Source organism: Gadus macrocephalus, chromosome 8 (genome assembly GCF_031168955.1).
Source record: "Gadus macrocephalus chromosome 8, ASM3116895v1".
Classification (NCBI taxonomy): Eukaryota; Metazoa; Chordata; class Actinopteri; order Gadiformes; family Gadidae; genus Gadus; species Gadus macrocephalus.
The window spans coordinates 472,703-486,264 of NC_082389.1; the positions used below are offsets into that span (position 1 = coordinate 472,703).

Sequence of the window (13,562 nt, forward strand, 5' to 3'; positions counted from 1 at the left end):
AACATCGGTTGTGGTGCTGCGTAAAAATAACACAGTCCTACTCAGCTGTAGGAGTGTGAGGTGTAGTGAGCTGGATGTTTGGTGGTTATTTTGGGGGGGGAATGACTTCATGCCTCCTCTGTTTTCCCCCTTCTTCCTCCATTCCTTTACTTCCTTCTCTGTATCCATCTTGCTGCGGGACAACAATAGAAACCTAGCCCATCATTCTTGCCCTTAGTCCTTCCAGCAGTTCTTGTAGTCATGCCTTTTATTGGGGTTACAGCACTTAAGCGAAAGTTGTGAGAGTTTGTTCCAATGCTTTTTCCAACCTTTACTTGAAGGCTCCCGTTTCCTCTTAATACTAGCAAGAATGACCTTGCCTCTGATTTCAAAGGTCACTGTAGCTGAGAGAAAAACAGTCACCTTGTGTAGGCGCTCACACGCGTGTGTGTGTGTGTGGGTGTTTGCGGTTGTGTGTTTGTGTCTGTGGGTATGTGTGTGTGCGTTTGTGTGTGTGAGTGACTGTGTGTGAGAAGCAGCAGAGTGAAATGTGATGTTTGTTTGCCCAGGGGATCTGTCGAGTGACCTCTAAATCACGAGCAGCCGTCTGAAAAGCTGTTAGGATTTTAGCCAATGCCTCCCCGGGGTGCTGTGTGTGTCAACAAAACAAACGCTCCCATAGTGGTCACCGGACATTCAGAGAGATGATACATATTTATTGCTGTTTACTCAAAGCCACTATCACCGCGGAGAGATGAGGTTAGATTAGCAAAGAGAGGAACTGAAAGTGAGAGAAAAAGTGGAACTAAGTGCACTTTCTGACCTCACTACCATGAGGTCAGATTCACTGAACACAAATTGCTTTTGAATGCCTAAAAAGTCAGATTCACCGAAGCTGTTCCCCGTCCGAGCTCCTGCTTACAGTGCAACCCCAGAGCACTTCTCTCTCAGGAGTCCCTCTGCAAGGAAGCAAAAGCAACTCTGGGTTCTGAGATGAACGTTGACCCAAAAAGACATCCATCGCAATAACTCTTTCCTTTTGGACTCATTCATGCATTATTCCAGTGGTGAAGTACAACATGCAAAGATTTCATCATTAAAAACAGCTGATTACAAAACGAAACCACAGTGTTGCATGCATTGAAATCCACTATATTATTATCATTACCCCGATGCAGTGGTGCCTGGAGTCACGCCGAGGCGACCAGTGACGGATGTGCCAGCGCTGGGTTTGTCTAATGAGTAGAAACTCCTGCTGACCTTTTAGTATCTTCTGCCTCTGAGGGGCTAATGAGCCACAGAGAGGGAACGCTTGGCTCTAGTCCTCATTAAGGTCACCTTAATGTGAGACCTATGTCGCGCTACGAGTCCTGCAGTCAGCGGTCGGGTGGTTGCCGGTGTCACCCAGCTTTACATTAGCCGCAACAACACGTTGACATTCAGGGGCTTTTCCTGTCGTTCTTAAGATGTTTACATTTAGTATTCATTGCATCATCCTATTTGTTGTTGATTTAGCAGGATGTACTGTTCCAGAGACTGTAAAACCAATGTCTCTCTCTCTCTCTCTCTCTCTCTCTCTCTCTCTCTCTCTCTCTCTCTCTCTCTCTCTCTCTCTCCCCCCTCCAGGGTTGAACGAGTGCCTGATTAACAACGGCGGCTGCTCCCACATCTGCACAGATCGACCAATCGGCTTCGAGTGCCAGTGTCCCGCTGGGTACCAGCTGCTGGACAAGAAGACTTGTGGAGGTAGAGAAGGACAAACGGACGTACGGACGGATGCATGGAGGGTGGATGGATGATGGACTGATAAGGGAAATGGATGGAGGACGGAGGGATGTAGAGTGAGATATAGTAGACTGATGTATTAGATACTCTAGTCACTAGATACTGCAGCTAGAACGGCCTCTGTTGATGGATGGTCTAGCAGTAGACAGACACTGTAGATAAATACGGTAGATGGATAGATACTGTTAATAGTAGCTGCAGATGGACGGATAGATAGAAGAGAGAGAGCCTGCCAGTGTTTAGCGACAGACTGCTGTGTTAGTATTACTACTGTGTTCGTATCCATCTGTGTGTTGCGTGCCGATCGTGGCTCCCTCGGGGGTTAGCGCGTATGGGTTAACCCATGGACCTCACACACGCAATATACCCTTCCCCCATTTTCATGCGACCCTTTTCACACCGTCGCTTTCACACAAATAGCAAAAGTCTGTTCTCTGTGAGAGTGAACGCTTCTGCTATTCTCAGTCCTATCTCCAACTCCCACTTGCTGCCCGTCAGGATGATGTATTCATCTATCGACGACGCCGAGGAGTTAGGGCCGCAGCATTGTCATTGTTTCAATACAAACATCCTCAGCCACCAACACGCCCACAGACATCTCCGATGCGTCTGCCGAATGGATGTCTTTATGTTGGTGTTCGTCTTTCTCTGTACGCCGTTCGTCCCTTCGCAACACCTTTTTTCACTTTTTTCACTTCTATTATCACACATACAGATAGACACTGAGCTTTATCGGCATGGGGCTGAACAACAAAACATTTGCCTTCTACTTATGTCTTCTTCTTCATCTTCTGCTTCGTTTTCTTCGTCTTCTTTGTCGTCTTCCTCTTATACTTCTCTCTTCCTCTTCCTCTCCTACTTCTACTTCTTCTTCTTCATCTCCCTTTATCTTTCCCTTTTTCATCTCCCTCTATTCTTCTTCTTCTTCTCCCTCTCCCTCTATCTTCTACTTCTACTTCTTATTTTCCTCTTCTTCATTCCCTCTATCTTCTAATTCTTCTTCCTCTGCCTTTATCTTTTCCTCCTCCTCCTCCTCCTCCTCCTCCTCCTCCTCCTCCTCCACAGACATTAATGAGTGTGAAGACCCGGCAGCGTGCAGCCAGATGTGTGTCAACTACAAGGGGGACTTCAAGTGTGAGTGCTACGAGGGCTACGAGATCGACCCCGTCACCAAGACCTGCAAGGCCGAGGGTGAGTGGGCTGCTGAGCGGGGGGCTGCTGAGCGGGGGGCCGGGCGGTGGTTATCGTCTGCTCTCCTTCTCCCTCTTTACGTACCGAGGGGAAATTAGCTTTGGGGAGGAAGAAAGAAATATCAGTCCGATGTTTGGAGTGCTCCAGTGTGTTCGGTGTCTTTGATTCATATCCGAAAAGCTTCAAAATAAATACCCCCAAAAAAGAAAGCATAAAGATGGCTACATTACTAAATAGTCAAACAAATATATGATAGAATGATTTATCCACAAAACACGTCCCTCGCGTACCGTGAGCTGGCGTGTTGATTTTTGAAAAATAAATCAAAAAGCCATTCCCATGGCAACTAGCATCTCTCCAGAGCTTCGCTCAGCCCTTCTCACCTCCCCGCCTGGCTGCTGAGGAGTGACCCGAGGACGAGCCGGCTGAGAGATGCAAGGCCTGACCTCTACCGTCAGCTGGCTTCAGAGTAGTGACGGGGAGACGGCCCTGCAGCCCCTCTGGGAGCTAGAGACGGCTGCTGTCTAACCAACCCAGGCTTCCCTACCAAGTGGAGAACAGAAGGAGCTGGCTTACGTGGTTTTAGTGTTTGAATGGGTGGATGTGAGGCATTGGTTGTGAAGCACTTTGAGTGGCCACAGGTTAGCGTGTATAAATGCAGTGCCTTTAGTTAATTTAAAGGTTGGGTATGGGATTTGCGAAACGCCAGCAGATTTTGAAAATACACAACTCAAATGGTCCTACCCCCTCTCCTTCAACGCTGACTCTGACTCCACCCATTCCAAGTACCTGGACGCGCAATCATGCACGAGCGCGAACAGAGATGCGCGAGAGCGAGACAGGCTAGCGTAGGTTTTCGTTTAACAACATGGCACTACATTCAGCTGTAAGTTGCACCCAGTACCGCGGGAAGTAGGGGTGCTGGGGGTGCTGCAACACCCCCTGTCCGAGGCCCTGTCTTATCACAGAAAACGATCATTTCTAAAAACTCCGGCCAAAGTGGAGATTTCTGAAAACGCCGGTTATGTGTTACGTGTGTTACGGGATTTTAGGTTCTGAATTGCGTCACATTATGCACCAGGAAATGCTTAACGTCATGTGAGCGCCCGCTGTACCGTATTGGTCCGAATATAAACACAAACCCCATTGTAAGACGACCTATATTTGGAAAAAAGATTTGAAGACCAGATCTTGTTTTTATGAATAAATAAATTGTATTCATTGAAATAATATACGAAAATAAAAAGGCATAGAATAAAACACTGCATTGCCACTAAACAGTAGTGCAAATAGGCCGTACTGATGTGTACACCAAAGACTATTCCTGACACTCCTCTGCCCCGCTGTGTTCGCTCTGGCTGTGGTCGCTCCGAACTGTTTCGGCCCGTGGCAAAGCGAGTCATCCTCGCTGCTGTCCAAGGCATTTTGAGACGCAGCATTTATTTAATGCTCATATGACCTAGTGCTGAAAAAAGGTTATTTTACATTAAACGGTCACATATATCATTACTATTTTTAGAAAATGTATGTTTGTTTCATATAATTGTATTGGAAGTCCTGGTTTTCACTAGGGTTGCCGCGGTGTGGACATTTTACACCGAGTAATACACTCGTCTCAACACCGGTATTACCGAGTATAAACGGTATAAACTTTGAAACTAGGTCAACCGCCACACAAGCATCGGTTTTTAGACCCTTCTCGTCCTTCAGTTGCCGCCAACGTTCGAAAGCAGCGCCTAGGATTATTCTTGATTTCAGTTTTTCTCTTTCAGCGTTTTTATTATCAATTACTCTCTGAAAAAGAGTTTTCCTTCTCTATGCTGGTGGTGGTGGTGGTGGGGATGGTGGCGTCTTGTCTGCCATGGAAATTGTCTTCTACTGCTAGGTCCAAATGTGGATTAACTAGTTCCAGTAGCTACCGCAGGATAACAACAAACAGGAGCTTGCTCTGGGTCACGAGCTCTGGGTCACGAGTACTGCACGAAGGGGTCGCGCGGGGCGCGGGGGAGGGGGAGTGCAGTACGACCGTTTGATTGACGTACTTACTGTCCAATGCAACTCGGTGGCAATGCAAATGATTGGCTGGAGTTTTTCGAGCCCTGCCCGTTCCACAGATGATTGACTTGTTTAATTTTCATGTCAGTACTTCTAACTCAGTGGCTGTAAGCGGGTTATGATAAGGATTTCAAGTAATTTTGCAAAAATGGCCAAAAAAGCGAATTCCATACCCAACCTTTAATAATACTTCTGCTTATGCTACTACATTTAGGGCATTGAGCAGAGGCTTTTACCCAAAGGGACCCAGGCGGTTATCCACACTTTCATGTCCCAATGGCGGAGTCGACCACGCAAGGCGACAGCCAGCTCGTCAGGAACCGTTAGGGTGAGGGGTCGTGCTCAGGGACAACTCTTAACCAACCCCACTACCACTATTACTATTACTACTATTACTACTACTACTATTACTACTACTACTACTACTATTACTACTACCACTATTACTATTACTACTATTACTACTACTATTACTACTACTGTTACTACTACCACTATTACTACTACTACTACTACCACTATTACTACTACTACTATTACTATTACTACTACCACTATTACTACTACTACTATTACCAATTATATTACTACTACTACTATTACTACTACTACTAATTATATTACTACTGCTACTACTTCTATTACTACTACTACTATTACTACTACTACTACTACTATTACTACTACTATTACTACTACCACTATTACTAATACTACTACTATTACCAATTCTATTACTGCTACTACTATAATATGATATCAATAATAATACGACAAACATCGCTGAGGAATACATTTTCTCTTCCTTTCCTGTCAGTTGAACAGCGCAAGGAAGAACAAGCAGATTCACTTGTTTGTTTGGCTGCAAGGTTGTTTATTTGCCATCAGAGTTCAATCGTCAAATGTAATTATCCGTTTAAAACCGTTTTTGGAACCGACTCATAATTAGGTTAACGTCGTCTCAGAGCTCCGGCCTGAAGACGTTTGGAGAGGAGGCCCTCTGAGAACCTTTGGCACTTTGTTTTCTTAATATGGGGATTTTAATGCCGCCAGCTGTTTAGCACCGTGCCTTTCCTCCAGCTTAATTAATATAATTACAACTCTGAACGCTAGTGTGACTAAATGGAAAACTGTGCGTGTGCGTGTGTGTGTGTGTGCGTGTGTGTGTGTGCGTGTATGTGCGTCCGTGCGGGGATGTTCTCGGTTATCCTTTCTGTGTCATTTTATTTTAGCATTTTTCCTTTTTTCCGTCCTTCATCCGAGCGTTTAAGGTCCACCACCACGACGCCGGTGTTATGAGGGCAGCACCCGGACGTCGGCGGCCGTGTTGGTCGGGGCAGGGCTGTCCAGCTGGGAGCTGTTATCCCCCCCGGAGAGGGGTCGGCCATGTTGTCATCGGAGCGGACAGTTCCTTTAGAGAAGGCGTCTGTTTGATAACAGGGCTCCGCGTCGGAGCTCAGGGCAGAGAGAGGCCAGAAGAAGAGGAGGGGGAGAGGGAGGGAGGGAGGGAGGGAAGAATAGAGGGAGGGTGAGAAAAAGAGATGAGAGTATATTTCCTAAGAATAGCTTCATGTCCTACTGCCACTGGGGAGGGCCTGTCTGCTGCCGCTTAGCCTTTAATATGTCAGCGCATCAGAGAATAGAGGCTTATGCTACTTCTCCCAATGAATAATATAATATCAATAAAAACCTCATTATAATTATACTTTAGCGAACCCTTCAGTTGGCTCAGCGGTCGGTTCAGCAGTGTCAGGTCAATGTTCGGATGTTAGCTTCAAGGTTGTTAAGCAGAGCAAATAACTTTGTCTTCTTGTTGTCTACGAAAGCCTTACAACGTGTGTGTTTGCGGTGTGTATGACAGTGTGGGGTTGTATGTCTTTATGTGTGTGTATGTATATGTGTGTGTGTTTGTTCATCCGCTCATGCATAATTGAAACATGTCGAGGTGCTGTTTGTATGCATGCGTGTATCTACGTGTGTGCATGTGTATGTAAATACATATGCCATTTGTATGCGTGAGTTTCTCCATTCATCCACGTGATCCTCGGCCTCTTGCGCACGTGTGCACTGAGGATCCAAAGCGTGCGCGCTCACGCAGAGCCCCCCTGTGATCTGTACATTCAGAGGAGAACGTAACAGCGTAGCGAGCCGTTTAATGACAACACGCAGACGCGCTGACCAACGCAGCCACTTCCCCCCTGCGTCTTAATGAAGGATTACAGGCTTCCCCCCATGTGTGGGAGGGCTGGGCTGTACACAAGCCCCGGTTCACAGTGTAGTTCTGTCGGGTTTACTGGGATGTGACGGCGTGGGGTTGTGTCCTACTCCTGGCCGATCAGCAGTAACACGGTTCAGTGTGTGGGCCAGGTGCTGGTGGTAAGGCTGTCAGAGAGGAACCCCATTCCCCGTACCTGCTCCTGAACCACAGCATCTGAATCCACCTGCCCTCTGGATGGAGGCGTCTGCTCCATCGTTCATCCCTGAGGGAGCGGAACTCTCCCGGTCCGATGTATCTGTAGCTCTTCTCCTGGCCGCTCGGGGAGAAGTTTTATCGCCGGGACCAAATGTCAACATCCATCCTTCAGGCTTAATGGCGGCCGGTTGTGGTCAGCGTAGATAACTGACCTCATCAGCCTCCAGCTGGCTCCTCTCTCCTGTATGTCACCCATCCATCATCATCATCATCATCATCATCATTGTCAAGTGTAAGCTACCCTCTACCTCCAGCTCCATTCAAAGCAATCCGTGCTCCCGTTTATTTGTCAAAGCGTCTCCTCTCCGCAAAGCTTCGGTATCATCAATAATGTATAGATACTTATAATCCATGATTCATGTGTCAATTATCTCTAGGGCGTGGCTGAGTTATATCTCTGAATCCTGTTTATTTGATGTTTTATGTGTTAACCATGTCATGGTGGTGTTGTTTGGGGGGTTTTATCTACTTGATGAATCACAAGCAGTCACTATTCTAAAAATACAGAATCTTTGCTGCCGAATCAAAAGAGGTCTCAGTTTCGTTGCGATGCAATCTCCTTCTTTGACCGATGCTTGATGTGCGCTTGTGTTTGTTTATTTACCTTCAAGGGAAGAGGGAATTAAAAGCCTAAATACTTCTTATCCTTGCAACGCTGCCTGACGTGTTCCTGTTTGATTATTCACCTCCAAGGAAGAGGGAATTAAAATCCTTAATACTTCTAATTCTGTGACTGATGATGGACAAGTGCTCATGTTAGTTTATTCACCTCCAAGGAAGAGGGAATTAAATCCTAGTTGCTTCTAATCCTTTGACTGATGTTCAACATGTGCTCCTGCGTGGTTCTTCACCTCCAGGGAAGAGTGCGTACCTGTTGGTCACCAACCGCCACGAGATCCGCCGCATCGACCCGGTGAAGCGCGAGTATACCCAGGTGGTCTCCACCCAGAAGAACGCCGTGGCCCTCGACGTGGACGTGGCCAACAACCGCATCTTCTGGTCCGACCGCTTCCACCGCAAGATCTCCAGGTACGGCCTCAGCCCCAGGACCGGTGTGGGGGACGGGGGGATGTGCTCGGGTTATGTTGATGTCCTTTGTGTTAGGTGGTCTGGATACAGTCGTAGATATGCAAACATGTTACCTTTTACCTTCATTGTAACACGGGGGACTTGGCGTCTGTTTCTCCCCAAAGTGCACTTGAGATAAATCACCTATCTGTAATGAGAGGTCAAGAATCATCCTCAAATCTAAAGGAAACGGTGGAGACTGAATTAAAGTTGTCCCTGCTTCACGACGAGGTTGGCAAAGCGAGAGTGTGTGATAGGATAGCTGTAGGAGTCTTTGGGATATTGTGGAACATCTATAACCCAAACTGAGAGTCCCGCCCCCCCCTACCTCAGAGAGCAGCTTAGCTCCCGTTACACAACGGCTGCCGGTGATAGCGGCCCCACGGGGAGGCTGCCGCTGGAAGGCTTCCTCCTGGAGACCCCCTGGCTGACCCCCACCCCGCGGCTGGTGTCAGGGCGGGTCATTAGCATGAAGGGCCAGGTGCTGTCGCTGCTGATAAGGCCTTTCTATACAGCGGTGAAGCTAACCTTCCGTCGAAGCCATTCACCAATCCACCCCCAAGGCTGGGCAGTGCAGGCGTGTGTGTGTGTGTGTGTGTGTGCGTGTGTGTGTGCGCGCGTGCGTGTGTGCTTGAACATTGTCACATGAGCCATTGCAGTACTTTTTAGCCATTAATCTATGATTTTGATTAATCTGCCATCTTTCCCATCCCTCTTGCCTCCCTCCTCCTCTCTCCTCCTCCTCTCCTCCCCCTCTCCCCCTTCGTACCTATCTAACCCTCCCCATACCTTCTTAACCTCTCTTTCCTCATCGTCCTTCTCCCACCCTCTGCCCTCTCTCCCTCCCTCCTCACTCCCTTCCCTCTCCCTCCCTCCCTCTCTCCTCCCTCCCTCCCTCTCTCCTCCCTCCCTCCCACCCTCTCCGCTCTCTCCACCCCCTCCCTCCTCACTCTCCTCCCTCTCCCCTCCCTCCCTCTCTCCTCCCTCCCTCCCTCCCTCTCTCCTCCCTCCCTCCCTCTCTCCTCCCTCTCTCCTCCCTCCCTCTCCCCTCCCTCCCTCCCTCCCTCTCCCCTCCCTCCCTCCCTCCTCCCCCATCCCCCCCTCACTCCTTTCCCTCATTCTCTCTCTCCAACGCTCCCTCCCGCCACCCCCCACACCACACTCTACACCCCTCTCCCCCCCCTCGCCCTATCTCCCCCCCACCCCTCCTCCTTCCTCCCCCCCTCCCCCCCTCGCGCTATCTCCCCCCCACCCCACCCCGCCTCCTTCCTCCCCCCCTCGCCCTATCTCCCCCCTTCCTCCCCCCCTCCCCCCCCTCGACCTATCCCCCCCCCCCCCCCCTCCCCCTCGACCTATCTCCCCTCCCCCTCCCCCCCCCCCCCCTCCCCCCCCCCCCCCCTCCCCCCCACCACCTCCCCTCTCCAGCGCCTTCATCCAGGAGGCCAGTGATCCCAGCCAGCAGGTGCCCCTGCTGCAGGCCTCTCTCCAGGCCCCGGTGGGGCTGGCCCTGGACTGGCTGCAGCACAACCTGTACTGGACGGACGCCGGCCACAAGACGCTGTCGGTGGCCTCGGTGGACGGTGCCCGGCGCCGCGTGCTGGTCTCCACCGAGCTCAGCGAGCCGCGCGCCGTCGTCCTGGACCCCCACAACGGGTCAGTGTGTGTCTGTGTGCGTCTGTGTGTGTTGATAAGGTAAAACGTTAGATCACAACTTGGGTCATCTAGGTTAGGATATATACACTCATGGAATTGAAAGATGTCTGTCTGTCTGTGTCTGTGTCTGTGTCTGTGTGTGTCTGTGTCTGTGTCTGTGTGTGTCTGTGTCTGTGTCTGTGTCTGTGTGTGTCTGTGTCTGTGTCTGTGTCTGTGTGTGTCTGTGTCTGTGTGTGTCTGTGTCTGTGTCTGTGTCTGTGTGTGTCTGTGTCTGTGTCTGTGTCTGTGTGTGTCTGTGTCTGTGTGTGTCTGTGTCTGTGTCTGTGTGTGTCTGTGTCTGTGTCTGTGTGTGTGTCTGTGTCTGTGTGTGTCTGTGTCTGTGTCTGTGTGTGTGTCCGTCCTCCTGAGTCATTCCTCATCTCTCCAGACTGATTCATCCACCCTGAATATGGTCTCACAGTGCTACTCATGTCCGGGCTTTGCCATGCAGATCTGGGGTCATTCATTCTTTATATGAATTGTATTTATTTATTTGCCTTGTTCCGAGTGGACACAAGTGATACACAAAAATTAAGTATTGTGGATCCAAAAATATTGAGAGTTGACTTTTATTCTGCAAAGACTTTAAACGATATAACTTTGCACCTTGACTCTTCATGACTAAACAGACAGAAATAAACCTGAAGTGGATGCTCATTTATCACCATGGTGTCAAACGGTGTTATAAATACTGTCCCACATCGTCACAACCAATCTAGGGATCTTTGTATGAGCCACGCAGCCTAGAGATACGTCTCCCTCGTCTGATGAACCGCGGCGATGATGAAGAGAGGGATACCAAAAATAGAACTTATCAGACCCAGATGTCTTCGTTGTATCACTGATCCAAGACATGACTGCCGCGCAGAGTAGACCAGCACAGACACGTCATCATCCTCATCCCAAACATTTAGGATCCCCTGAAAAAGCACATTCTCAAAGCCAACTGCCCCTTATGTTGTGCTTGGATCGGGGTTATGTTAAGACTTCAACGTACTGGTCCAACACTCATATGATGAGCTCTCCTGCTCAGGTGTTGTGTGAATGAATGTGGTTAAAAACACCTGACCTGTTATGTGTAATGTTATGATGGTGTTTTCATGAAATGTGATGTTATATGTAATGTTGTTTGCTTGTTTTGAGGTTGGATTACCTGGATTATTACCTCGATCATGTGTCATGTTATGATTGTAGTTCTGTCTAGGCTACATGTAATGTGTCCTGTTGTGATTGCGGTTCTGTAGGCTATGTGTAACGTTGTGATCGTTGGTTGTGTAGGCTATGTGTAACGTTGTGATCGTTGGTTGTGTAGGCTATGTGTAACGTTGTGATCGTTGGTTGTGTAGGCTATGTGTAACGTTGTGATCGTTGGTTGTGTAGGCTATGTGTAACGTTGTGATCGTTGGTTGTGTAGGCTATGTGTAACGTTGTGATCGTTGGTTGTGTAGGCTATGTGTAACGTTGTGATCGTTGGTTGTGTAGGCTATGTGTAACGTTGTGATCGTTGGTTGTGTCTGTAGGCTATGTGTAACGTTGTGATCGTTGGTTGTGTAGGCTATGTGTAACGTTGTGATCGTTGGTTGTGTAGGCTATGTGTAACGTTGTGATCGTTGGTTGTGTAGGCTATGTGTAACGTTGTGATCGTTGGTTGTGTAGGCTATGTGTAACGTTGTGATCGTTGGTTGTGTAGGCTATGTGTAACGTTGTGATCGTTGGTTGTGTAGGCTATGTGTAACGTTGTGATCGTTGGTTGTGTAGGCTATGTGTAACGTTGTGATCGTTGGTTGTGTAGGCTATGTGTAACGTTGTGATCGTTGGTTGTGTAGGCTATGTGTAACGTTGTGATCGTTGGTTCTGTAGGCTATGTGTAACGTTGTGATCGTTGGTTGTGTAGGCTATGTGTAACGTTGTGATCGTTGGTTCCCTCCAGGTTCATGTACTGGTCGGATTGGGGAACGCCGGCCAAGATAGAGAAGTCTGGGATGAACGGCGTGGACCGGCAGGTGCTGGTGAACAGCCACATCGAGTGGCCCAACGGCATCTCGCTGGGTGAGGGGGGACGCCCGCTGGGCTGGGGGGACGCCCGCTGGGCTGGGGGGACGCCCGCTGGGCTGGGGGGACCCGGGATTAGATGATGAATGAATGACGAGGCGGTGAGAGGATACGGCTCTGGGGCCTCATCGTGAATGGATGAATGAAGCAATGAATGAACTAACAAATGTTTTAAATAATGAATGATTTCACTAATTCTTGAATGGATCTAATTTGACTGAATGTCTGGCTCAGTGTGATCTCTGAGGGAGAGGAGACCAGCTCTCTGGCTGTGAAATGACACTAGGCCCTCTTATCTAGGCCCTAGATAAGAGTTGATTCAAACAACATGCTTCTGTACTTCATCGTTTAAAGTATGTGAATGTGAGTGATTGAAGCGCCCGTACTGAGGGACTGGTTTGAAGTGGGCGACAGAATCAAGCGCTGCATTGTCTTTGAAGTGTGAGCTGTGGATAAGGATTGATTCAATATAATAGGTGTGTATAAAAGGGACAATGTGACATTAAGATGATATATCCCCTAATGAGGTTTGTGGCATCAGGAGTATGTACTGTGTACATAATCAATTGAAAGCAAACATGAGTGTGTGTGTGTGTGTGTGTGTGTGTGTGTGTGTGTGTGTGTGTGTGTGTGTGTGTGTGTGTGTGTGTGTGTGTGTGTGTGTGTGTGTGTGTGTGTGTGTGTGTGTGTGTGTGTCCAGACGTGGCTAACAGGCGTCTCTACTGGGTGGACTCCAAGCTGCACCTGATCGCCAGCGTGGATCTGAACGGAGCACACCGCCGCACGCACCTGGCCTCCGCCCAGACGCTGGGCCAGCCCTACGCCCTGGCCGTGTTCGAGGTGGGGGGGGGGGGGGTGGGTGGGGGTGTGGGTGTCTGAGTGAGGCGTTGGGGAACTGAAAAGGGCCTGATCCCGATCGTGACGGGTCGACTGCCGACTGGTAGATCCACGATCTAGTTCTGTAGAATCAGAATGGATACGCTGTCATGAATATGGAGGAATAAAAACATAGATAATGTACGGTAAAAAAAACTAAAATATGAATAATACCAACAGCATTAAATATGATATGAATAATCTTAATCATAACCGCAATCCTAATTATACATTATTATTTGTTTTGTTATTGTCTTAAATAATATAATATTAAAACCATAGCCAAGGCTGTCTGGGCAGCATCCAATGAGGCTCTAGCGCTGTATAATGGATAATAATATAATAATAATAATATATATAATAATAATAATGAGCTCTACGTGTTATGGTG

At 48.4% G+C, this 13,562-nt stretch overlaps 1 protein-coding gene across 1 annotated transcript in view; it reads left to right on the plus strand.

Annotated features, from left to right (window-relative positions):
- Positions 1-13,562, plus strand: part of LOC132462361 (low-density lipoprotein receptor-related protein 8-like) — a 35,270-nt gene that overhangs the window by 18,363 nt on the left and 3,345 nt on the right. The window contains exons 5-10 of the mRNA XM_060057852.1: positions 1,606-1,725; positions 2,830-2,955; positions 8,341-8,512; positions 9,977-10,204; positions 12,174-12,292; positions 12,996-13,135. Coding sequence (XP_059913835.1) covers positions 1,606-1,725; positions 2,830-2,955; positions 8,341-8,512; positions 9,977-10,204; positions 12,174-12,292; positions 12,996-13,135 — 905 coding nt within the window. The remainder of the gene's footprint in view (positions 1-1,605; positions 1,726-2,829; positions 2,956-8,340; positions 8,513-9,976; positions 10,205-12,173; positions 12,293-12,995; positions 13,136-13,562) is intronic.